Source organism: Dipodomys merriami, unplaced genomic scaffold, assembly GCF_024711535.1.
Source record: "Dipodomys merriami isolate MVZ:Mamm:240054 unplaced genomic scaffold, mDipMer1.0.p SCAF_24, whole genome shotgun sequence".
NCBI classification, from domain to species: Eukaryota; Metazoa; Chordata; class Mammalia; order Rodentia; family Heteromyidae; genus Dipodomys; species Dipodomys merriami.
The window spans coordinates 25,242,537-25,267,290 of NW_027203826.1; the positions used below are offsets into that span (position 1 = coordinate 25,242,537).

Consider the following 24,754-nt stretch of genomic DNA (forward strand, 5'->3'; position numbering starts at 1 on the left):
CCATCACAAATGAGTTGATGGTAGAGTGGAAGGAATAAAAAACCGCTTAGAAATATAGGACGTTGCATGAATAGAAATTTTAGGCTAGTCAAGGAATTTTTCATCGGGCTCTAATCTTTTCTCCAAATGTCAACAGAGACTTTCTCCTAAATTTATAGAGTGCCTACAAAAACTGTAATCTTTGGCACCCAGTTTTAAAACAGATATTAAAAGGGTCTAGCATCATAGAAATGTGAAGTAGAAAATCTTAATACTTGAATTGAGACTCCATCTCTCCCATCCCTTGCCTTTGGAAAGGCCTCTCATCAAAACAGAAAATCTTAATCCATTTGTCTTAACAGATGTTTCTCTGATGAAACTCTTCCAGCACACAAGAGCACTGAAAGCACATCCAGCGTTGCCTGGTGGACATGGCAAAGCAGACTTTTCTACAGTTCACTTTATTTCACTTTTATTCAAATTATGTTTTACAGTCTTGCTGAAATTCAGAAGCACCAGCATCTTGGCGTGGTTTTCTCTAATAAGAGAACTCACGATTTTTTTTTTCTGCCTGATTTTTTTGTCGTTTAAGATTATCTTGTAGGTTTAATATTTAAAATAATAATAATAATAGCGTTGTTTTAGGAGTTTAAGATCCTTTTTTCCCACCATTTTCCTTTTGATTATTTTACTCTTTCTTCACGGTGGCCATGATTTCCCTCCTTATGGAACATGACAGCAGTATCTTAGTCACTAAAGACAGATATAAAAATGTGTGTGCTTCTTTGGATTAAATCTTGACTACTTCCTGGTCTTAGGGAAAGTGTCTATATCTTCAACTTGTTTATATATATATATATATATATATATATATATATATATATATATATATATATATATACATACACACACACACACACACACACACACATATTTTTTTTGTCAGTTGTGGGGCTTGAACTCTGAGCCTGGGAGCTGTCCCTGAGCTCTTCAGCTCAAGGCAAGTGCTCTACCACTTGAGCCACAGCACCACTTCTAACTTGTTAATATTTTATTAAATTTCAGAAGTGTTTTCCTTTCTTTAATCATTGCTTGGTATGCTGCTATTGGGCCCATATAAATAGATGATAGCACATACGGAGCAGTGTAGAGATCATTAACAAATTCCCTCATGTTTCCGCAGATATAAATGAATGTGAGGAGGATCCCAACATTTGCCTTTTTGGTTCCTGTACCAATACACCTGGGGGTTTCCAGTGTATCTGCCCCCCTGGCTTTGTGTTGTCTGATAACGGACGGAGGTGCTTTGGTAAGTCGTGTACTGGCTTCCCTTCCCTAGTTCATGCTTAGAAAGCATGAAGCTGGATGGTAAACTGTCACACTGGTGTTTGTCACGGAAAATTTTATGTCAGTAGTAAATCCATTATCTGTAATAGAGATCTCAAAAGTACAAATGATGAACTGATGCAGTGTCTACATTTTTAAATATTATACTAAAAGAAAAAATGATTATCCTGGTTCACTGTCTTTATTTCGTTTTTTAGGTAGTTATTTTTGCTTTTGGTTTTTTAATACTGGTAGATGAGTTTCTTCTGGTCTGATCACTTCGGAAGTGAGTGTAATTTCTAAGATTTCATAAGTAGATTATAAAAATGTAAGTGCTTTGAAGCAATTCAGTGAAATTGTATAAACAAGTTTGTTTAAATTAGCAAAAGAAAACACACATCTGAGGAATGTCAGACCTGTGAATCTAATCCTTATCACATATTCTGTCAGAAACAAATTACTCCATCTGTTAGATGACCAATAAAGACTCCTGTTATGTTTGCTTCCTTGATGCTTCCTAGATACTCGTCAGAGCTTCTGCTTCACAAATTTTGAAAATGGAAAGTGTTCTGTCCCCAAAGCTTTCAATACCACGAAAGCAAAATGCTGCTGCAGTAAAATGCCGGGCGAAGGCTGGGGGGATCCTTGTGAGCTGTGCCCGAAGGATGATGAAGGTAAGGCAACAGGGAGCCACCCGGCAGGAAGTGTGACTCTGGCGAAGAGTCACACTGGCATGTGACTTAGGACCATGTGGAGGGTGAGTTTTTCCCGCAGGTATCAGCTTTGATAGTTCAGTGAGCCCTCAGTCTGAAAGACTTCATTCATCGTTTGTGTATAACCTATTTAAGCTGAGACCAAGTTACCCTTTTAACTTACTTTTCCTCCAAGGTTAGTTAGGATTACTTGCTTTCAGAAGAATGAGTTTGAAAGGAACAGGGCAGATGATGCAAGAGGGAAATGGGAATTCTATTCCAGATTTTGTGTGTGTGATTTTGTGTGTGTGTGTGTGTGTGTGTGTGTGATTTTGTGTTTGTGTGTGTGTGTGTGTGTGTGTGTGTGTGTGTGTGTGTGTGTGTGTGTGTGGTATTGAGTTGTGATTATAAAAATACGACCTGAAATTCTGAGAAGTTGAATCTTCGTCGTAACAGTTTGGGGTAGGGGAGGATGTCATTGGTACCAGTGAATTGTAGAATGATTCCAGATAAAATCAGACCGCTGGGTCTCCAGGTTAGGAATGGTTTGAGTGAGTAAAGGGGAAGAGGTCTTTCGGGCTCTTCGGTGTTAAATGAAGATACATGGAGAAACTAGAAGGAACCCTGCGAGGCTTGGGTTAGCCTTCTCTAAATGTGTTCAACCCTGCTTTGTGAAATAAATCATGGAAATAGAAGGTTCTTCTTAAAGACAGCTTTGTAAAAGAAGATAACTGAAATTTCATATCTGCTATTAACTGGCTCTTTTATAATGGAGTGTATATATTTCTCTGAAGTTGCATTCCAGGATTTGTGTCCATATGGCCATGGGACTGTCCCTAGTCTTCATGATACACGTGAAGGTGCGTTTTGATATATTTTATTCTTACAGACACAATCTATGTAAATGTATTGTCTTACATTTTATAATCAGTGTTTCTTTTACCATATAGCACATAGTATACTGTCGTTCATGTATGTACATAATATTTATGAATTACCTGCATTCCATCTATTAGATCATGTCATGACATGGGGCATTGGTTTTTTAAGTCAATTTTGAATAATCACTCCCAGTATATCTACTTATACAAGGAAGCTGATGGGCGGTTTTACGTTCTAGATGTCAATGAGTGTCTTGAGAGCCCAGGCATCTGTTCAAATGGTCAGTGTATCAATACAGATGGATCTTTTCGCTGTGAATGTCCAATGGGCTACAACCTTGATTACACTGGAGTTCGATGTGTGGGTGAGTGTTGGCTCCATCTACATGGTTTCTCATATTCAGAATAATCAGGAAAATTACTGCCTGGTACTAGGAATGGTGTTTGGATCGATACACCAAGATAAGTAATAGAGAGGTTTCTTTCTTAACCTACCCTTCTTTTTCTATCCTGACCTAGAGAGAGTTGCCCAGCTTCTGCCTTCATCCATATGTACAAACTAGGATGTCTCTAGAGACTTATAGTCACCCAAACCTCGAATTGGGAAAGAAGTCCATTTTACCTTATGTCTTTCCTTGCCTCTTCTTGAAGGAGAAGAACACTTTGTTGCACTGACTTTGTAATCATTAAGGAAAGCCTTGCCCTGAATGGAATGTGTGTGTGTGTGTGTGTGTGTGTGCGTGCGTGTGCACGCACACGCACACGCATGTGCATGCTTATAGAATTACAAACTTACAAAGCCAGCCAGTCAGGACCATGCAGGGCAAGGATCAGTGTGTCCTTCTCAGATCCTGTGAATGTGTGAAGGGCAGTGTAGGTATTCATGAGAATGTGTCTTTCAAACTAAAATTTCTCCAACCTTTATGACCTCTTCTTGCCCTTCTTTTTCAGATACTGATGAGTGTTCAATTGGCAATCCATGTGGAAATGGTACATGCGCCAATGTTATAGGGAGTTTTGAATGTAATTGCAATGAAGGTTTTGAGCCAGGACCTATGATGAATTGTGAAGGCAAGTCATCTTTGTCTGTGGCTTTATTTCTTCTTCCTATAAAAAGTCACCTAGCTAATGTTTTGATCCTCAACATCAGCCAGACATTGTGATGTTTGTATTCAATGGTATATTTGCTTTTGTGTTCGTCAGCAGTTACAAGAGCTAGTTTAAACCTTTGTCTGACAATTCTAGCGCCCGGAGCAGGGAGGCAGCTCAGAAGGGTGGAATCCATTGATTTTATTTTCTCTGATGATTGGCTCTTTCAAATATTGCTTTAGAATGTATGCTCTGGATACTGTGATTGCTACAATCTGGAGTACATTATACTACTTGGAAAATGGTTGTTGCTTTTGCCTTAGAAAGCAGTTAGCTGGGGTAGACCCAAGAGAAAACTGCCAGGCTCCGATTTCAGCTGTAGTTTTTCAGCTTTAGTGACGAGCTCCCTCAGTGTTGCCCACACATGTGTGGGGGTCAAACAACATGGGCTGAGTATCCAAAAAATAAAAAAAAAAAAGTAGTGTCTTTCTTCCCTAGCACTTTTCCTCTTGTTTCCATCACTCTCTGGCAGCTTTGGTTAGACAGAATCTCAGGAAGTTTCTGCTGGAAACTGAGCATGCAGGATAATTTTCAGTAGAATAATTTATAGGAAAAAATATGGAAATTATTCTCTGCTTGTTGTTTGCACTGAGTTTCAGCTCAACACTAAAAGTTTAAGAAAGTTCTGTATTTTTCCAGAGTTTATGGCTCTTAACTGGAGGATGATTTTGCTGGGGACCAAATTCTGCATAAGAGAAGCAGAAATTTTTTTATCTTCTTTCTGTATATGGCTGTCAAGAAAATGTATTTTGTGTTTCTTTAAACAGATAATTAAAATTTAAGCTAAGCATATACCTACCCATTTCTTTGATCAGATATCAATGAATGTGCCCAAAACCCACTGCTCTGTGCTTTCCGCTGCATGAACACCTTTGGGTCCTATGAATGCACATGCCCCATTGGTTATGCACTCAGGGAGGACCAGAAGATGTGCAAAGGTAAGACCACAGACGGTGGGATGATTCGGACTTTATTTGCCAGACAGGAATATATTTTAATACAACATCATACTTCTCAGCTCTCTTCTTACAGAGCATTGCAGAAATAGTGTGGCAGTATTTGCAGGTAGATTACTAGCCTAGATAACAGGACAGCTGATGACTTGTAGAGTTGAATCAAAGAAGCAAAGATTGCCCTTCGCTGAATGGATGATTAAGGCCAGTGCTGAACTGCGCACATCAGGAATGTAACCAGCCTGTTGAAAGGGAGTGGGTTTCTCATTTCTTTGTCATAACGTCTTAAGAGAGCAAAAAGATCACAAATGGACTTACAATTCCGGAAGGATAGCCTGCTCCAGAGAAGATTCTGTTTTTGTTTGTTAGATCTGGATGAGTGTGCGGAAGGGCTGCACGACTGTGAATCCAGAGGCATGATGTGTAAAAACCTGATTGGCACCTTCATGTGCACCTGCCCCCCTGGGATGGCCCGCAGGCCTGATGGAGAAGGCTGTGTAGGTAAGCGCGAAATGGCCATGTCTGCTTTGGTGATGCTCCAGCTCTGAGCCGTGTGTGTGTGTGTGTGTGTGTGTGTGTGTGTGTGTGTGTGTGTGTGTGTGTGTGTGTGTGTGTGTGTGTGTGTGTGTGTGTGTGTGTGTGTGTGTGTGTGTGTGTGTGTGTGTGTGTGTGTGTACACATTACACTATGTCCAAGTCACTTTGACTGGAAGCTAGCTAGCTATTTCTCCAGCAGTATCAGTCTCCAGCCATGCTATCACTAGCCTTCATCTAGCTCAAGTCCATGCAAAATTACGAGGTTCTGGGTAATGTAATTTAGAATAGGTGCCTTTCTGTTTTCTGATTCTGTACCCTGAAAATCTAAAATGCTAGATATAGAAGCGGAGGGCAGCTCTTGAATGGTTGTATTACATATAAATGTGAGATAATGGTCTCCTTTTTTGTTCTTATGAATGAGGAAAGTAGCTAATCTAGTACAAGTGAGGCATCATTGTGACTTGTACCTTATTTTCAGCTAATTTAAAGGTTGGAAGTAGAGCTATGATTGATTTTACAACATATGTCAGAGTCGTGTGCTAGGTAAATTGATACAGCATCATATTCATCATCTCAGCATTTTTCTAGCCTTCTTCCACCCCAACAATATTAACTGAGAACTACTATTCCCTTCCTAATGAAAAAAGAGGGAGGGATAAGGATTTTTGATGAAGCTAAAAACCCAGGTTTCTGATTCGAGCTAGAAGACTTCAAAGTGATTTATTCCTCAGTTCCTCACTGTAGTGAAAAATATAGCCTGTGTTATTGGAAGAAGAGGAGAGTCTAGCCCTGAAACTCTATGATCCTGTAGATCCAAAGAAAACATCTAGGGATGTAATTTTCACCATCAAAAGACCCTATGAAAAGATGTCCTTTGTAAAGCCAGGTTTGGTTGCTTATCCTTATAAGAGGAAGGGTTAAGACAGGGATCTCAACTTCCAGGCTGGTTTAGGCTATAGTGGAACAAAGAGAGACACAGAAGAGAGAATGAGAAAGAGTAGGAGGAACAAGAAGAAGAAAGAAAAAGAGGAGGAGGGAAGGGAAGAATGAGGAGAAGCAGAAGAAGAGGATGAGAAGAAGGAAAGGAGGAGGAGAAACAGAAGGAACTAGAATGGGCAAGTTCTGAAACTCACCATCAAACTTTTTGTTATGCCTTACTGATAGCTAAAACTTCTGTAAACCATTTTTTGACCAGTAGAAAAATCCTTTCAGGAAACATTAAAAAAAGAGCTAGAATATCGTTATAAATAAAACACCAAAAGAAGAGCTAGAATGTTATTATAAATAAAATGTGTTTACAAAAGTAAGGATGAAAGAAAAAATCCACAATAAAATAATGAAAATTCTAAGTGCATGAAATTGGAATGCAACCAAAATACTCAAAAAAGTCAATTACAATAAAAAATTAAACTATTACAAGCTAAGGAAATTATGCCAGAACTAAAATCTTACAAGCTAAGGAAATTGTGCCAGAATCTAAAACCTCTATAAAGAACACTATAAACTTAATCAGCGATGGTAACTTGTTTATGTAATTTATTATAACAGTAATTATTTCTTAAATAAATAAAAATTCAATAAAAATAGAAAAAATACCAAGATCATTAAAATTTTAATGAAAATTACAATAGAATAAATGTTTTTGGATTCATTAACAGCTTTTCAATATAACTTAGAGAAAGGGAGGTTTATTTTAAAACCTACGCATAAAGTGGGGTTTTTTTGTTGGTTTTTATTTTATGCCAGTACTTGGAATTGAACTCATGGACCTCCAGTTTTCACTTGGTTTTTTCGCCAGGCTGGTATTTGAACACTTGAGCTTTGCCTTTACTTCTGGCTTTTCGCTGCCTAATTGAAGATAAGAGAACTTAAGGACTTTTCTGCTCAGGCTGGCTTCATAAATCTGGATTCTCAGATCTCAGCCTCTTGAATCGTGAGTTGCTAGAATTATAGGCGTAGGCCACCAGTACCAAAGGGTAAAGGATTTCTTTTAATCTTCCTCTCAAAAAAAAAATTAGAAATACCGTGGGAGAAGAAGGGAGTACTGAACTGTCTTTATTAAAAAAAAAAAAAAATGAGGTAGTTACAAGTGGTGACTTTGAAGAACAAAGTAAAATTTCAAACAAAAACATAACATGGAAGATTCTTTAGACCTTGACAGACTGCCCAGTTTTATAACATTCATCCAGCAGTCTTAGACTAGATTAGAGACATAGGTAAATGATAGAAGCCAGAGTGTTTTAAAAAGTATTGTATAGTTTTATAGTGAAGTATAGTTGAATTACTTCAGTCTCAAGAGGTGAAATGGAGAGAAGGTGGTGTCATTTGGTTAATGCCCACAAACTGGTCTTGACAGGGAAGCTTCTCCAGGTAAGACAATCATGAGGAGAGGAAAATAAGCAGCCACAGAGACTCGTAAGACTCAAAGAACTTACTTTGCTCAGAGCAACACTGACCTCTCCTCAATTGTCTTGAAAGGATGAATGCAATTCCTCGAGGAAAGTCAGCCTGACAAATGCTAAAGAAAATGTTCATACAAGAAGTAAGATTGGAGTGTGCCTGCGTTGGTATTAGTGACTTACTTAACATCAGGTAGCAAAATTAGAGAAAAGTATTCAAAGATGCATACTTCATACAAGTCTACAGTTAATGTCTATTTAATAGACATAAAGGTATTAAAAATAAGCAAACTCAACCAAGAGCAAGAAGAATTTAGAAAAAAATACTTTTAATATTAAATATCCTAGTCAATATATACCATTAAATAGAAATTCAAACAGATTCAAGAGATTATAAAAAATAGTATGAAGGTGATGCCAGGTGCCATTGGTTTTCACCTACAATCCTGAGGATCATGGTTCAAAGCCTTCCCAGGCAGGAAAGTCCCTGAGACTCTTAACTTAAGTACCAAAAAAGCTGAAAGTGGATCTGAGGTTCAAGGGTAGTGTGCTAGCCTTGATCAAGAAAGTTCAGGGACAGTGCCCAGGCCCCGAGTTCAAGTCCCAGGACTGACACTAAAAAGATAGGAAAGGAGGGAGGGAGGAAGAAAGGCTGAGATCTGAAGATCACAGTTCAAAACCAGCCCTGGCAGAAAAATCCATGAGACTCTTAATCTTCAATAAACTACTCAGAAAAACATCAGAAATGGTCTTGTGGCTCAAATGGTAGAGCGCAAGCCTTGAACAAAAGAAACTTTTGTAGCACCCAGGCCCCAAGTTCAAGCCCCAGGACCAGCAAAAAAAAAAAAACTCGTCAGGTGTGGTGGCTCACTTTAACCCCAGCATTCAGGACAGTGAGACAAGATAACAAAATTAAAAGTTCTGTCCTATTTCAATCATGTAAAGTATCCAAAAACATATGTATGTTCCCAAGGAAAGAAAGTGTGTCAGAACTACTAGCAATTCTGTATTCAAGAAATGAGTTTGGAAACCATGTAGTGTGCCTAGTTCAGTACTGCTGACTTACTTACCATCAAGCAGCTTATACAAACTGTATAAGATTTTAGATGTTTATCAGCCAGAGATATAATTTGTTGGCCAATGTGTAGTGTTTTAAAAAGTCATTCAATGAAAAAGAGTATCAGGAGTGTGATCATATAGTGCTGAAGTAGTGATCTAGGGGACTGACCCTTGAAATCTCATGAGACCCTGTCTCAAAACCATGAAGTCTGGGCACTGATCACTCATACCTGTAATCCTAGCTACACAGAAGGCTGAGATCTGAGGATCATGATTCAAAGTCAGCCAGAGCAGGAAAGTCTGAGAAGCTCTTATCTCCAATTAACCACCAGAAAACCAGAAGTGGAGCTGTGGCTTAAAGTGGTAGAACCCAAGCCTTGAGTAAGAGTTCAGAGACAGCGCACAGGCCCTGAATTCAAGTTAAGCCCATGACCAAAAACAAACAAACAAAAAGAAGAGGAGCAGAAACTGTAGACAGGCAGTAGATTGTCTTGGGATAAATGGAATAGATTATTCAAATAGGGAACAGGGAGGGACAGAGAAAGTGAGTTACAGACAGAGCCAGAAATGTGAAAGTAGAAATGATCATCATGGATCCTTCTTTCAAGAAGTTTTGTCCTGAAGGAGAAGAAAGCTTCATTAAGTACCTAGAGGGGTTATCGTAGACAGTAGATCAGGTTTATGTTGGAAGTTACTAGAACATGTAGGTCAAGAAGGTGATTCCTGCAATATGAAATCATGGCAGCAACACAAAGTTCAAGGGCCAAGCTCGCCTTCAGAGAAACCCGAAGATATTTCAGCCATCGGTGAAGAACAAAATGTGGACACGCAGCCTGGTTCCAAGTAGGACATTGTCCACAGCTCGGTGTCATGGTAGGCATCTTAGAGGATGGCAGCGTCATGAGGGAGGACCAGATGTCCACTGAAGATTCACAGTTAAAGTGAAACACGCCCTGGCATGCAGCCTTGGAAGAAGGCACGGACAGGAGCCACTGCAAGAGAAGATGCCGGCCCTGAGCGTCTTTCCTTCTCAGCCTTTCCCACTTGCTCTCAGCGTCCGTACCCGCAGAGCAAAAGTATTCAAAGAATTTGAAGTGCATCAGATTACCTTTCAAATATGAAAGCTGTATTTCCCATCAGAGCTCACACAGTTTATTCAGCAAGATCTGTTGGAGGAAAAAAAATAAATCAGACAAAATCATAATTCAAACTAAAATAGAAACCAAAATAAAAATGGAATGATATTAGAAAAAGGAGAATTTACAGCCTTGAGTCCTAAAAATAATATTTTTAATTTATTACTTAGCTCATTTGTTATATATATATATATATATATATATATATATATACATTTAATTTTTTTCTAAAAGAATTTTTTAAATCCTTACTAAGACACAAAGGATGGTAAAAATGGTTAAAGCTCTCAGAGAGAAAAGTATTTCCTACCAATGAGAAGAAGCACTGAATAAAAGAAAACAGAACAATATTTTCAAAATATTCTAATTAGAATCCTATCTTTAAAAATATGAGAACTGTCCAAAAATGATGTTGTCAGAAATATATTTTGGAATTTATTTGTCACTCATACCACACCTTATCTAAAACACTTACTAAACTGTACACTCTAATACTTTGTAAAAATTAATTGAAAGAAAGCTAATAATATATGTAAAGCAATGAGCTCATAAGCCAGCCAACTTGAGTATTTAGTTCAAGTGTATATTGATGGCCCAGTACAAACATTAACAATTTTATGGATTACATGACTGTCAGATGATACTGGCAAAGAGAATAAATCCTTCCTACAATCCTTGTGATGGTGAAAAGCTGTTGAGAGATACACTACATGATATTGGTTGACAAATGCACATCAGCAGTGCATGTGAAAATTGTAACAGTGGTTACCACTTGAAGAACATAAAGGTGATTGTAATTTCCAAACATGAGTCAGGGATAGGAGGAAGAGTCAGGAGACTAGACTGACCTAACCAAGTTGATAGAAGTAGAAAGTAAGCATAAAACAATATCAAATGGTAGATAAGAATCAAATTGTGATAGATACAAATAATTTAAACTGCTGGTTAAATGATGACTGTGTCTTTCTTCCAATCCTGAAAATTGGATGGTTGGCGAGAAAATATGTATTAAGAAAACATCCATCTGGAAAAAGAACAATGGAAGGAGTGAATTTTTTTTCTACCAGTCCTGGGGTTTGAACTCAGGGCCTACTCACTGGCCCTGAGCTTCTTTTGCTCAAGGCTAGCACTCTACCTGTTGAGTCACAGCACCAGTTCTGGCTTTTACTGTATATGTGGTACTGAGAAACCGAGCCCAGGGCTTCATGCATGCTAGGCAAGCACTCTAACACTGAACCACATTCCCAGCCCTTAAGACAAGAGTGAAATTGGTGAAGATGTTTGTACTTACAACTTGACATGTTGGAAGGACACCCTCTGTACAAGTACTTAAAATTTTAAGAAAGCATATAAAAGAACTTACCTGGAACTATGAGAAATTAAAGATACATTGATACCCACACATGACCATTTTAAACATTATCCTATTTATTTTTTCATGACAAAGTTTTAAAAATAAAACCCATTAAAAAGTAATTGATAAGTCAGTGGTTTACAAAGCTGCTCCTTAGTCATGTTATTTGCCTTTTGAAGATGAAAATGAATGCAGGACCAAGCCAGGAATCTGTGAAAATGGACGCTGTATTAACATTATTGGGAGCTATCGGTGTGAATGTAATGAAGGTTTCCAGTCAAGTTCCTCAGGCACTGAATGCCTTGGTAAGTTGATATGAATTCTATTTTACTTGATAAATAAAACCTGTTCTGTGAGCTCACCAATTCTATTTACTGTTTCCAGTTGAGATTGTCACTAATAATCAGTCTTTTTATAAGTATTCCTGTCTACCAAACACTCCACAATCTGCGAAATCCACATACCTCTACCTAATGTTATACACCTGTTAAAATGATGTATTTGTACATGTGCATCTTGCATGTACATCAGTGAGTAATGTAGTAACAGTCTTAAGTAAAGTCTTTCCAAAATTAAGATTAATTAAGCTTTATGGAAAATGTGACTTTTGAGTATGACTTACACCAGGGGATGATTTAATTCCAAAAGAAAATATTTGCAATGTGAGGTAAGCTTCACAAATATTAATGCAAAGTAAATGCCACCTTTTAAAAAATGTAGTGAAGGTCAGCTTTTTACATCACGTACAGAAAAACACTGGATGAAACATTTTCTTGGGGAACATCGTAAATTTCTGACATTACACTGATGTTAAAATGCATACGTTATAACTATGACCATTTATTATGTGGGCTCTGGAAGTATGGTATAATAAAATGTAAGCAAAACAGAGCAAGAGACAGAAGAGCAAGCTGTCAATTAATATGGCCCAAAAAAGTCCTGGTTCACCCCTCAGATGGCCCTCACCATGAAGTCAGCCGCTTCAAGGCATAGGAAAATTTTAGTCTATATATTATCGACTCTTTTGTCTCCAGTGTAGATCTTTACTAAACAAGCCATCTTTTAGGAAGTAGAAGCAGTAACCTATAAGGAAAGTCTAACTTTCTGCTCATTTCACTGGGATACTTTGGACCCCAGTGTACTTTGTAAAACCATCCTGAAGACTTTCCTTATTTCTGTCAGATTGAGGCCAAATGTTTCAACAGGCATTTTTAAATGTAGAAAATACCAGAGATGAATTAAGTACTAAGCTCAGAACACACCCTAGACTTTGGAAGTAGAAGTGTGGCTCAGGTGGTAGAAAGGCATCCTTGAGAATTAAAGCCAAGTATAGGACAAGGTGCTTAGTTCAAGCACCGGTAACAGCACCAAAAACAAAACAACAACAGAAAACAGATCCTGATACTCGTTTGCTCGTTAACCTAAGGAGAGATAATTAGTATGATTTTTCCCTTTCCTTTGGTTTGATAGGAATGGAGAGACATTATCATTTATGTTATCACTGGTCTGAAGGGAAGGATACTTGTTGCTAAAGTATGGTATCATTTTTTTAGTCAGATTTTATAACCTGTCTATAATGAAAGCACTATGGGAACTTAACTGCCAACAAAAGATTTTAATCATTAAGTGTAGATTGCTCAGATAAAAAGAATATTTATCTTTTCTAAAATAATGTTATGGCTAAGAAAAGAAGCACTGGTAGGCCTAACTTGACCTGAAAGTAGAGACAGTGAAGTGTCTCCCTGGCCTTGACTCTGACTGCGCTGGCGTTTTTCAGACAACCGGCAGGGACTCTGCTTTGCAGAGGTCTTGCAGACCATGTGTCAGATGGCGTCCAGCAGCCGCAATCTGGTCACCAAGTCCGAATGCTGCTGCGATGGTGGACGGGGCTGGGGACATCACTGCGAGCTGTGCCCGCTTCCCGGAACTGCCCAGTACAAAAAGATATGTCCTCACGGCCCCGGGTATACCACCGACGGGAGAGGTAAGGAGTGAAGGAACGTCACGGATTTCATTGATTCAGATATATGTGAAGGACATTAGCAACAGTGATAGAGTGATTACTTGGCTAAAATACTTATTCACTCTGTATTTGGATATACAAGTCAAAGGAATGGCCTTGGCTTATGTTTTCAGAATGATGGCGGGTTTATTCTTCAAGGCAAACCTACACAGTTGAGTTTATTATAATCAAATTTCCCATATGTTACATTCCATTAAACTGATGAGGGCAACTAAAGCACAAAGCTAAGATAACTATAGATAATGTTCCTAAGAACATACATTTTTTAAGGAGACGGTGGGCTCAAGAATATAATAAATCTGTGTGATCCCAAACCTACAAACTGCACCTGCCTTATTGAAATAAATATTTCTGGACTAGGAATGTGGCTCAGGGAAAGGATTCCTGCATAGCAAGGACACACCCCTGAGTTCCAATCCCAGTACTGCCAAAATATAGAAAGTAACAGTGTTTCTTTTTTGAGCATGTGTTAAGATTCCATTCTGTTGGTAGCAGATTTCCAAAGTAGCAGGTTTCATAATGCATTAATTGTTTCTATTTTTTATACAACCAACCCATATTCTGAAAAATACCATTTTCTTCTACTGTGAAGCAGATTCCCAGTTCTTTGCAAGACTCCTAACAAAAGATGGTTTTCAGCTGGATGCCAGTGGCTCGTGCCTATAATCCTGAGGCAGAGATCTGAGGACAGGTTCCAAGCTCTAGGCAAGAAGTCCATGACACTCTTATCTCCAATTAATCACTGAAAAAGCCAGAAGTGAAGTTGTAGCTCAAGTGGTAGAGCACTAGCTTTGAGCAGAGCATTTAGGGACAGCACCTAGGCCCTGAGTTCAAGCCCCAGGGGACGGGGACACACACACACACACACACACACACACACACACACACACACACACGCACGCACGCACGCACGCACACACACACACGCACACACACACACACACAGCTATTCTTCAAATAGTCTACCACAGACTCCAAAATAGTTACACTTCAAAGAGATAGCTTTCTAGATCACAAAAAGTAATCATTTATACTCAGTAAGGACTTCTTTAGTTAATACAAAAATTAATTTTATTTACCCTTTTTTATTTCCATCACTGTGGATTTTCTTTTCTCTTTCATGTTGCCATTCTTTTTTTCTTTTTTTTTTCTTTTTTTTGTCGGTTGTGGGGCTTGAACTCTGGGCCTGAGCGCTGTCCCTCAGCTCTTCAGCTCAAGGCTAGTGCTCTGCCACTTAAGCTACAGCGCCACTTCCTGTTTTCTGGTGGTTTATTGGAGATAAGAGTTTCACGGACTTTCCTGCCCGGGCTGGCTTTGAACTGTGATCCTCAGATCTCACCCTCCTGAGTAGCTAGGATTACAGGCGTGAGTCACCGGCACCTGGCTATGTTGCCATTCCTTAAATAATGAAATTACTTGCTTATCGTTTTTACTTCACATACATACTACTTTTCATTTATCTTTGGTTTTCCTGGTCCATAGATATTGATGAATGTAAGGTAATGCCAAACCTGTGCACCAACGGCCAGTGCATTAATACCATGGGTTCCTTCCGATGCTTCTGCGAGGTTGGCTACACCACAGACATCAGTGGAACGTCCTGTGTAGGTAAGGCCAGTGTCTGTAGGTAAGGCCAGATGTTTCCATGTGGACCTTGTCTACTGTGTCTCCTATGAGTCTCTTAGGGTCAGTGTGGTCTCTGTTACAGGTCTTTGGAATATACATTTTGTCAACATTATGTCACTCCTCTTGGTAATTTGGTAACACAGTTCTTATCGTATGAGAAGCAGAATTAGTTCATCAGCAAATATCTAATAAGGAAAACATAAATCTAACAAAATACATTTCTAGTAGTTTATATTTTCATTTAAACTACAAATGTGCTCCTCATTTTGGGGGATGGTGGAAAAGGGCTCTTACTGTGATTATGACTATAAACAGAATGTATTTTTCACTGTTTCATGTGCAGAGCCTACCAAGAAAATATCATCTAAAATTTATGTTTGATAGAACAGGTTCAGTACAGAGACCTTTGACTATTTTTTGGCTTCTTTTTCTTGTTTAATTTTTTTCTTGTCTCATCCACATCATTCTTTTATGGTTGGGAAGAAGGAAACTGGTCTTGTTTGAATTCTTTTACAAAGTATTTGTTAGTTTAAAAAGTATCTCCTCCATATTTTATCCCCTTATCTGAATTTCATTAAATCATCTATTTCAATAGCAGGTACACCCAGTATTAAAAGATTAAGAAAACCAACATGCCCCTTTATAAGCATTTACTCTGTAGATAGAATGGGTGTGTGAGTGACAAACTGTTAACCATGAGTCCAGCCCAGGATATGTTGTAAAAGGAGATTGTATTATTCAATCAAGAATCTTAGCAGGAAGGGGATGGCATATTCCAGCAAGGACAGTACAGAGATGGCCCAGCAGAGGGACTGGCTGGAAAGTGTGAATGCTGTGCAGGGTGAGGCAAGGCACTGGGTCTGTACCACCTCTGGCTGGAACCTGGGAGGAAAATGTGCTGAGACTGCCTGGGGATGAGCTGTGACTTTTCATCCAGTGGCTTAACCAGCCAGAGCAGGAGCAGGGGAAATTGAAATTAGAACCAGCCAGAAGACAGGGTAAGAGAGCCCACTGTCAGAGTCTGAAGATGGGAACATAGGCATTACAATATTTACATTAATTGTAACATGACCTACAAAGTATGTCGTCGACCAGTACATTCCTTTAGTGAACATTGTTCTGGGCATCTTTGCTCTCTGGCTGGATTCCCTTTTACTCTGTAAAGGAAAGACAAAAAGAAGAGAGGATTCGGAGGGATGAGAGAGGCTGATTGTTCTTTTAACTAAAACTTTAATCATCGCATCACTTTTACATAGACCTTGATGAATGTTCCCAGTCCCCGAAACCGTGCAACTTCATCTGCAAGAACTCGGAGGGGAGTTTCCAGTGCTCCTGCCCTCGGGGATATGTCCTGCAAGAGGATGCAAAGACATGCAAAGGTGAGGGAGGAGCCTTGAGCCTTGGTCTCCTCTGTCAGAATCAGCTATTAAATAATCAGGGATTACATCTTGTGCATCTTCATCATCTGTATGTAGCTTCCCTGTGACTATTTTATCATTTGTAGAAAATGATGATTGCCTGTTGGAGGAGACATCGTTAGAAACCAAGTCATGATAGTTCACTTGTGTGTGTTTGTGTGCACGCGTGGGGTTACTTGCTTAAACATCTACTGCTTGAGCCACGTCTCCAGCCCTGAGTTTTTCTGGTTGTTGTGTGTTCTTGCTGTTTGTCTTTCAGTTTCAGTTCAACATGTCAGTTTATGAGTGCAATGCTTCTTGACCAATGCAACTCCTTCCCTTCTTTGGTGGTTATTTTGGAGATGGGACCTCAGCTTCGGCATAACTGGGATTACAGATATGAGCCACCAGTACCCACACCAACAACCTAACATTTTAAAAACAAAAGTGAAGCAACAAAATAATGTGTTGTAAAGGAAGAGTTAAATTGCTACATACGATTTTTTCTGACAATTACTTAAGATTTTATTGTGCTAGGCACTTTTATTACACACTCACTACAAAAATGTGAAAATGGATATGTAAATTTAAATTCTTTTTTGCTTTGATAGTATTAAAAGTATTATTATACTTAATTAAAATTTAAGTTATCTAATCGATAAAATAAATTCAATTTCATACTTTGAAGATTTCTTTTAATAACTCACATACTTGATTTTAAAAGAAATCAAAGTGTGAAATTTAATAGACTGAAGAAATTGTTTAAATACAGATAATTCTAAGTTAAATGGTTTTACTTCTAGGCCATATAAAAATGCAGTAATGGGGCTGGGAAGGTGGCTCAGTGGTAGAGTGCTTGTCTCACATGCATGAGGCCCTGGGTTTGATTCCTCAGTACCAAAAAGCAAAAAAAGCTAGAAGTGGCACTGTGGCTCTAGTGGTAGAACGCTAACCTTGAGCTGAAGAGCTGAGGGACAGCGCCCAGGCCCAGAGTTCAAGCCCCACAACCGACAAAAAAAATGCAGTAATGAATAGCAAGTGCTTGAACATGTTTAGATTCTTGGTATGGGCAAATTTAATTTTGCAGTGTTTATGAGGGCAACTTAAGTTTTTTAATCCATAAAATAATACTTTAGTCTTTTCGGTATCTTAAACCTTTTGGTATGATAAACCTTTAATATATTTTCCCAAAGCAAGTTTCAGTCACCAAAATCAAATTTTTGAGCTTTCTATTAGCAGAGCCCAAATATTAGTACCATTAAAGACTAAATTTATAGAAACTATGTTTTTCCTTCTTCTGATAAAAATGATAGTGTTTTCATTTGGGATGGAAAACTTGTTATTTGTGCTAGAACCTAGATTCTGTCTTGTTATGTACTTCTTCCTGCAATAGGATTAAGTGACTGATCATGTTCTGTGCTACACTGAGTCTAAAATTTTAAATTTGTGGGTTTTAATTTTGAGACTCGTTCGTAGAACTTGCAGTGTTTCAGTCATTCCCTTTCATATTTTAAGACAACATTGGTAGGTATTCCCTTTGCTGTTCTACCCTAGTCACCCATCATATATATGCTGCTTCAGTGTAGGCATAGATAGGTACTGGTGACTCACACCTTGAATTCTAGCTACTCAGGAAGCTGAGATCTGAGGATTAAGATTTGAAGCCAGCCTGAGCAGGAAAGTCCATGAGACTTATCTCCAATTAACTAGCAGAAAGCCAGCGGTACAGCTGTGGCACAAGTGGTATCAGCAGCTTTGAGCAAAAAAGCTAACAGACAGCACTCAGGTCCTGAGTTCAGGCCCCAGTACTGACAGAGAGAGAGAGAGAGAGAGAGAGAGAGAGAGAGAGAGAGAGAGAGAGAGAGAGAGAGAGAGAGAGAGAAAGAGAAAAAGAGAGAGAGAGAGAGCTTTATTGCTCCCTGAGATTGGATGTATAGCTCTGGTGTCCATGAGCTTGTCTTTCATTTCAGACCTTGATGAATGTCAGACGAAACAGCACAACTGCCAGTTCCTCTGTGTCAACACCCTGGGGGGGTTCACCTGCAAATGCCCCCCAGGTTTCACGCAGCACCACACTGCTTGTATTGGTAAGACAAAACCGCAGTCAGGTAGTTTAACAAACTTTGGTGCCTAAAAGTTGTATTTACAATCATACTCTTGTTTAGAGCCAGTTATTTCTTCTACTGGTCTAAAAAAGTTGTTCGTAATATGGACATTCTTAAGAACAATACCCACATTTTTAAATAAAGGTCTATGGAGACCCCTGATTTATATGGTTGGCATATTCTGCACAGTGCCTCCATGGCTGCCTTCTGAGTAGAGTCATGGTGTTCAGGTAAATGTGATGAAGGCATGCTGAGGTTCTACAGATTTTTGAAAGCCAGACTTTCAGTCTGTATCGCCTAAAAGTATGCTTCCAGTCACACTGAAATGCTTTCTAGTTTCAAAGTTGAGTGCACTGTAGCTTCAGTTTCTGTAAGGTGCTGTTTGTACATCATGAGCCTTTCTGTATCAGTTCATCTGGGGGTAGTGAACTGCTAAGTCACATGGTAAATGCTGGGAAACCTAACTCCCTCCTCCTGGTGCTTTGCTAGACAACAATGAATGTGGCTCTCAGCCCTCTCTCTGTGGAGCAAAGGGGATCTGCCAGAACACCCCTGGCAGCTTCAGCTGTGAATGCCAACGGGGTTTCTCACTCGATGCCACCGGACTCAACTGTGAAGGTGAGTTTATTTGCTCAGAATCCCTAATTTAAGAGGGAGCTCTGCATATGTTCTTCCAAACCTCTAAATGAGACCTGGAGATGACCTGAAAAAAGAAAGATAGACAAATAAGACAAAATATGTGTCAAAACAGGATCTTGCAGTGGAGTTTTGTTGGCAAGTTTCCATATTTCTCTTTGGGCATACATGCAAACTTGAAGATGATGAAACAAATTCTGTCATTTCGGAGGTAACATTAAAATAACGAAGCTGTTTACCAATAATGAAGATGGTGAAGAATTCTTTGCCTAACGTGGTTTGCAGTACAGTGGGAGTGTACAAGAAAATAAGGATAATTGGACTTTTGTTCTATGATTTCTGAATGTGGGGAAGTTAAGTATGAAAGAGGACCATTTAAGGTAGGGAATTGAAAACGTGTCCTGGCTCCCTGGAGGAGGAGGACTGACAGCCTTGTGTATGATCCGTGAACTGAAACTCCTTCCTCTCTCCCCGTTGCTCAAAGAGCACTTTCCTACTCTTTCCAATAGCAGGTATTTCCTCATGCCAAATCCAATAGACCATTTAAATGGGAACAAAATAAGAATCTGCCTGCACTTGATAAAATACCACATAAGTGTTTAATGTTGACATTGCAAATGCTGGTCTATGATAATGCAAATGAATCAGGACTGGTATTTTTTTAACAGAATACCCCTGCCCAGAATTTTAATTTTTTTTTAATTTCCGGTTATGGGGCCTGAACTCTGGGCCTAGGCACTGTCCCTCAGCTCTTCAGCTCAAGGCTAGCGCTCTACCACTTGAGCCACAGTGCCACTTCCGGCTTTTTTCTTATGTGGTGCTGAGGAATCGAACCCAGGGCCTCTGGCATGCAAGGCAAGCGCTCGACCACTGAGCCACCTTCCCAGCCCCCTGCCCAGAATTTTAAGACTGTAATATATCCCTTCACATTTTCACATAGTGCTAGTTTTATTGATTTAACTATCCTTTTTAATATTTATTCCTAGAAAAATATGATCCAATGCTTTATTATGCTTTTTATAAGAAGTAGAGGAGTTCGATTGTATCTTACTTTCAGCCAAATAATTTTATTTAAAATTTTTTATTTTAATATTTTGTTAAAATCATTGAGACGCTGAAAGTTTTCTGAACCCACAGCTGCTTGCCATGTGTAAGTTCAGCTTGTGACCATTCACATAAGATACCATTTATTAATTATCCATGTAAATTTGTTATATACACGTCAGACATTCCAGTTGTTTTTCAGTCTTCCTGAGTAGATTTCAAAGCCTCAGTTGTCTTTCCAGAACAGTTATGCATATAAGAACAAAGAAATTATTCCATGTGCATAAAAATACCACATCTTGTCTAAAAATAATGGATCCAAATACCTAAAAGGCATTTGCTTCTAATTAATGCTGAATGGTAATAAAAAATGTGTTGCCTACAAAACCATTATACTTTTGGATCTCTTTTGAGGGCTTTTGCCTTCCCCAAATGAGGATTACATGTGGATCATTTTTGAGTCCACTGAAATCTATAATGCAAATGCGCGTGCACACACACACACACACACACACATAAAATTTACCAAATAAATCATGCCATGTGCAGTGAATCAACCCAAAATGCATAACATTTGTGGTTTCCACGGTTGATTTGCTGGAATTAAGCTGTTTAGGGCACTGATGAGCCGTGGTCCAGTGGAAAGCAAAGAATGAGGTGGCGTCTTATCTCATAACTAATAACCATGTTCTTGGAAGAAAATCGCAGTCTCTCAGTGTGCTATGTCCTGTTTATTTGTTTGCTCTGAAGATTGTGTTTGGGATGGATTTAAGCAAAAGTTTTAGAGGAAAGGGGAGGTAAAGATTTTTCCGGGGTTTCTTTTGCAGATGTTGATGAATGTGACGGAAACCACAGGTGCCAACATGGCTGCCAGAATATCCTGGGTGGGTACAGGTGCGGCTGCCCGCAGGGCTATGTCCAACATTACCAGTGGAACCAGTGCGTGGGTGAGTCTCTTCTGTTCACACAGCCCCTGCTTTCCTCACCTCACACTGTCCCTGCATGAAGTGAACAAACAGGGATGCTGAACTTTCAACCTAGCCTTTGAATCTTGCAGCTTAAACAGCAGCACTTCAGGTGGGCTGGATGGGAGGTGGTTCTAGTCTCTGTACTTGTGTGTGTTTGCAAATATTCGTGGTAAAAAAAAAATGAGTGTGTAAGTTCCTAAAGGTAACTGAACTAGTGTTTTTATCATTTTAAATTGCTGCTTAGGTCGAATTTCAGATTTTTAAAGAGAGTACCCAATGTCAAGAATCATCTCATTTGGTTTTTTCTTTTTTGCCAAGATTAGCTGTTTGTATGGCTAATGGGAGAGCTTGGACTTTTTATAAATCTAAAGGAATCTAGAGTGGCCTAATAAGCACAGTCCACTGTGCTCCCTGCCACACAGATTCACTGAAGGACATGAAGTCTTTAAGGTAGAAAACATAACGAGACACAACAAATGCACATCGTCTATTCCTTACATTAATAATAATCATGAAAGGGCTCTTTGATCAAAGAGAACATTATTCTACTTGAGTAGCCAGCTGTCTGACTTAGACTATGCCTGATTTCTTGGCTATGTTTCAGTGTGCTTGCTAGGCACACCTCCTGCGCATCTTGCTGTCAGAGCCTGCCTGGCTGAACAGAAGGAGGACAGTGCACCTGCCGAGAATGCCACTCGCCATGTCCTTGTTATGACTTAGCCACTCCACACGCTCCAAGACGCACTACTCCAGTAATCCTCTTTAAAAAAAAAAAGTCAGATTTTTATCCTTTGGAATCTTTGCAGAATAACTTTCTCACTGTAGTTCAGTGAGCTGAGAAGAAAGTTGTGATAGATTTCACAGGAAGGAAAATTTGCTCTGTGAAAGTCTTAACTATGATGTAGATCTCACTTATTTACTTTGGTTTTTATTGTTTTTGCCAAGACCTGGGTTTGAACTCAGGGAGGTTGCGTCCCTCAGTTGGCTTGCTTGCTAGGCTACAGCTCTACTGCTGGAGCCATACTTCCAGCTAGCCTTTTGCTTTTGCAGATGGAATGTTGTGGACTTTTCTTCCTGGCTGGCTTTAAACCATGATCCTACCGATCCTCCTGAGGATCTAGGATTACAGGTTTGAGCCACCATTGTCCATTGTAACACTACAGCCATTGTCGTGGTCTTATGCTAGGTCAAGGCAGATGTTTTGCCATACCAAATATGTGGACTTGTAGGAGGAAATGCAGAAACAAATGAGTGATCACAAAGTTAAGCGTAAGCTGAATGAGTGTGGTGAGCCACAGCTGTAATTGCTGCACTCAGGCAACAGGGACTAGAAAATTGTGAATTTGGTGGCAGCCTAGGCCAATACAGTGAGACCTTCTCTTAGAAAATCAAGTGCTTGCCTTGCATGCATGAAGGCCTGGGTTTGATTCCTCAGCACCACATAAGCAGAAAAAGTCAGAAGTGGCGCTGTGGCTCAAGTAGTAGAATGCTAACCTTGAGCTGAAGAGCTGAGGGACAGTGCCCAGGTCCAACTGACGAACGAAAGAATGAAAGAAAGGAAGGAAAGAAAATAAAGAAAATCAAGCCAGGCGCCAGTGGATCACGCCTGTAATCCTAGCTACTCAGGAGGCTGAGATCTGAGAATCGTAGTTCAAAGCCAGCCAGGGCAGAAAAGTCCATGCGATTCTTATCTCCAATAAACCACCAGAAAACCAGAAGTGGTGCTGTGGCTCATGTGGTAGAGCGCTAGCCTTGAGCTGAAGAGCTGAGAGACAGCGCCCAAGCCCAGAGTTCAAGCCTCACAACCGACCAAAAAAAAAAAAAAATTAAACATAAGCCCCAAACGGAAAGCACAGGAGCAGATACCCCCAGTTACAAATGTTAATTTATGAGCTTTCTCTTCTATGGTAATCCTGAAGTAGCAGACACCTGAGTAGACATAATAGGGGCTTACTTTAAAAATATTCTAGACTATGTTCTGTATTATTAAAGAAACTAGCTGGTCTATAGTAAAATTGCTGTCTTTTTTAGCTTATATATATATATATATGTAACAGTTAGAATTTGACTCAAATGTAGAACAGAAATAGAAGTAAATACCCCATCAGAAAACTCAGAAAAGCAACAACTTTACAAAAGATATACGTCAATTAAAAGATAAAAAACTTTTTTTATCTGAATGTCTTTAGTCACTCAACTAGCTAATATAAAATGTATTAGAATAAATAGGGGGAATACAGAATAGACATATTTCTGACAGATTTATCCAAGTTCTTTAGTAAATGGTCAGAATTATCAGTCAAAGCACTAGACTTTTTAAATACACAAAATTACAAATATAGAATGTTATTAATACTGTCAGAAACTCAAGAAAAATATAATTTATTTGAAAGTATCAGTATTGTTTTTTCATAACAAACAAACTTTTAAGTCCAAACTAACACCAGTGGCCATAGAGTTTTTAAAATTTTAGCATGCAGAATATGCAAATGTAGATAGCTTTATCAGCCATTTGAAAATACTATGATTATTCAAAATGGACTTCGTGTGGACATGAACATTTGCCTAAGTAGCAAAATACTTAGTTTGGAAATTTTTTGTTACTTAGTGTGAGTAATTTCTAGTTCCTTCCATAGCCTTTCCAAAATAACTCAAGCATTGTTTAATAAGGTTGGATTCAATTCAAAGTAAGTCTGAAATAAGTCCATATTTATCTAAGTACACAAAATCTTACCATGCTGTACATTTGTAGCATATAACTAGGAGACATATCATGGTGTTTCCAAAAATACTTGACATGCATAAAATTATTCTCATCAGTGGTATGTTTAAAGGCAATTTATTCAGTTAATTAGTTCTGTCTGGTAGTTTTTCTACTTAATGCAGTGAATATATTCATGTATTCGTGGTGTGCCCATGTCCTTAAATTAATTTAGATTCTCCGTTAGGAAAGAAATACCGTGTGTGAACGTCAGATCTAATTACAAAAGCAGATGAGCCCTTGTGGCAGAATTCCAAGTCTGTTGTACACAGAAATAATAATGCTTATATTTACATTCTGTGTAGCCAAGATTTTTGACAGTTTGTGTAATTACTCCCCAGGCCATAAAGAATTCTCACATATTAGGTAATAGAGCATATTTTATATTTGGTGACTATGAATCCTATAGTGATGTCATTTAATTCTGAAATTATTCTTGGTATCTAGAAATGTACCTAGTAATGCCTACCCTTTCAAGTAACCTCTGTCCACTACTCAGTGAAGCTTAATTTCCTGTCTGAGAGGCCCCATCTGCATCTTCCATCATCTCCTAAACTACTGCAGATCTGCTCTTCCCTCCCTGTAGCTAGCGTGTGCCTGGGTGCATCTACTGGCAAGCCCACACGGCCTGAAATATGTGCCTGTCATACACTAGGTAAACAGACTGCGATCCATATGCAGTCACAGGAGTTGAAAGAATTCCATGCAACACATGTGTTCTGTGCCCTGG

The 24,754-nt window shown here is 39.0% G+C and overlaps 1 protein-coding gene across 1 annotated transcript in view; it reads left to right on the forward strand.

Annotated features, from left to right (window-relative positions):
* The window catches only part of Fbn2 (fibrillin 2), a 199,608-nt gene that overhangs the window by 167,135 nt on the left and 7,719 nt on the right, over window positions 1–24,754 (forward strand). Inside the window, exons 49-62 of the mRNA XM_070034133.1 lie at window positions 1,163–1,288; window positions 1,827–1,979; window positions 2,792–2,857; window positions 3,118–3,243; window positions 3,830–3,949; window positions 4,843–4,965; window positions 5,350–5,481; window positions 11,644–11,769; window positions 13,242–13,448; window positions 14,970–15,095; window positions 16,370–16,492; window positions 18,481–18,597; window positions 19,105–19,233; window positions 21,123–21,242. Coding sequence (XP_069890234.1) covers window positions 1,163–1,288; window positions 1,827–1,979; window positions 2,792–2,857; window positions 3,118–3,243; window positions 3,830–3,949; window positions 4,843–4,965; window positions 5,350–5,481; window positions 11,644–11,769; window positions 13,242–13,448; window positions 14,970–15,095; window positions 16,370–16,492; window positions 18,481–18,597; window positions 19,105–19,233; window positions 21,123–21,242 — 1,794 coding nt within the window. The remainder of the gene's footprint in view (window positions 1–1,162; window positions 1,289–1,826; window positions 1,980–2,791; window positions 2,858–3,117; window positions 3,244–3,829; window positions 3,950–4,842; window positions 4,966–5,349; window positions 5,482–11,643; window positions 11,770–13,241; window positions 13,449–14,969; window positions 15,096–16,369; window positions 16,493–18,480; window positions 18,598–19,104; window positions 19,234–21,122; window positions 21,243–24,754) is intronic.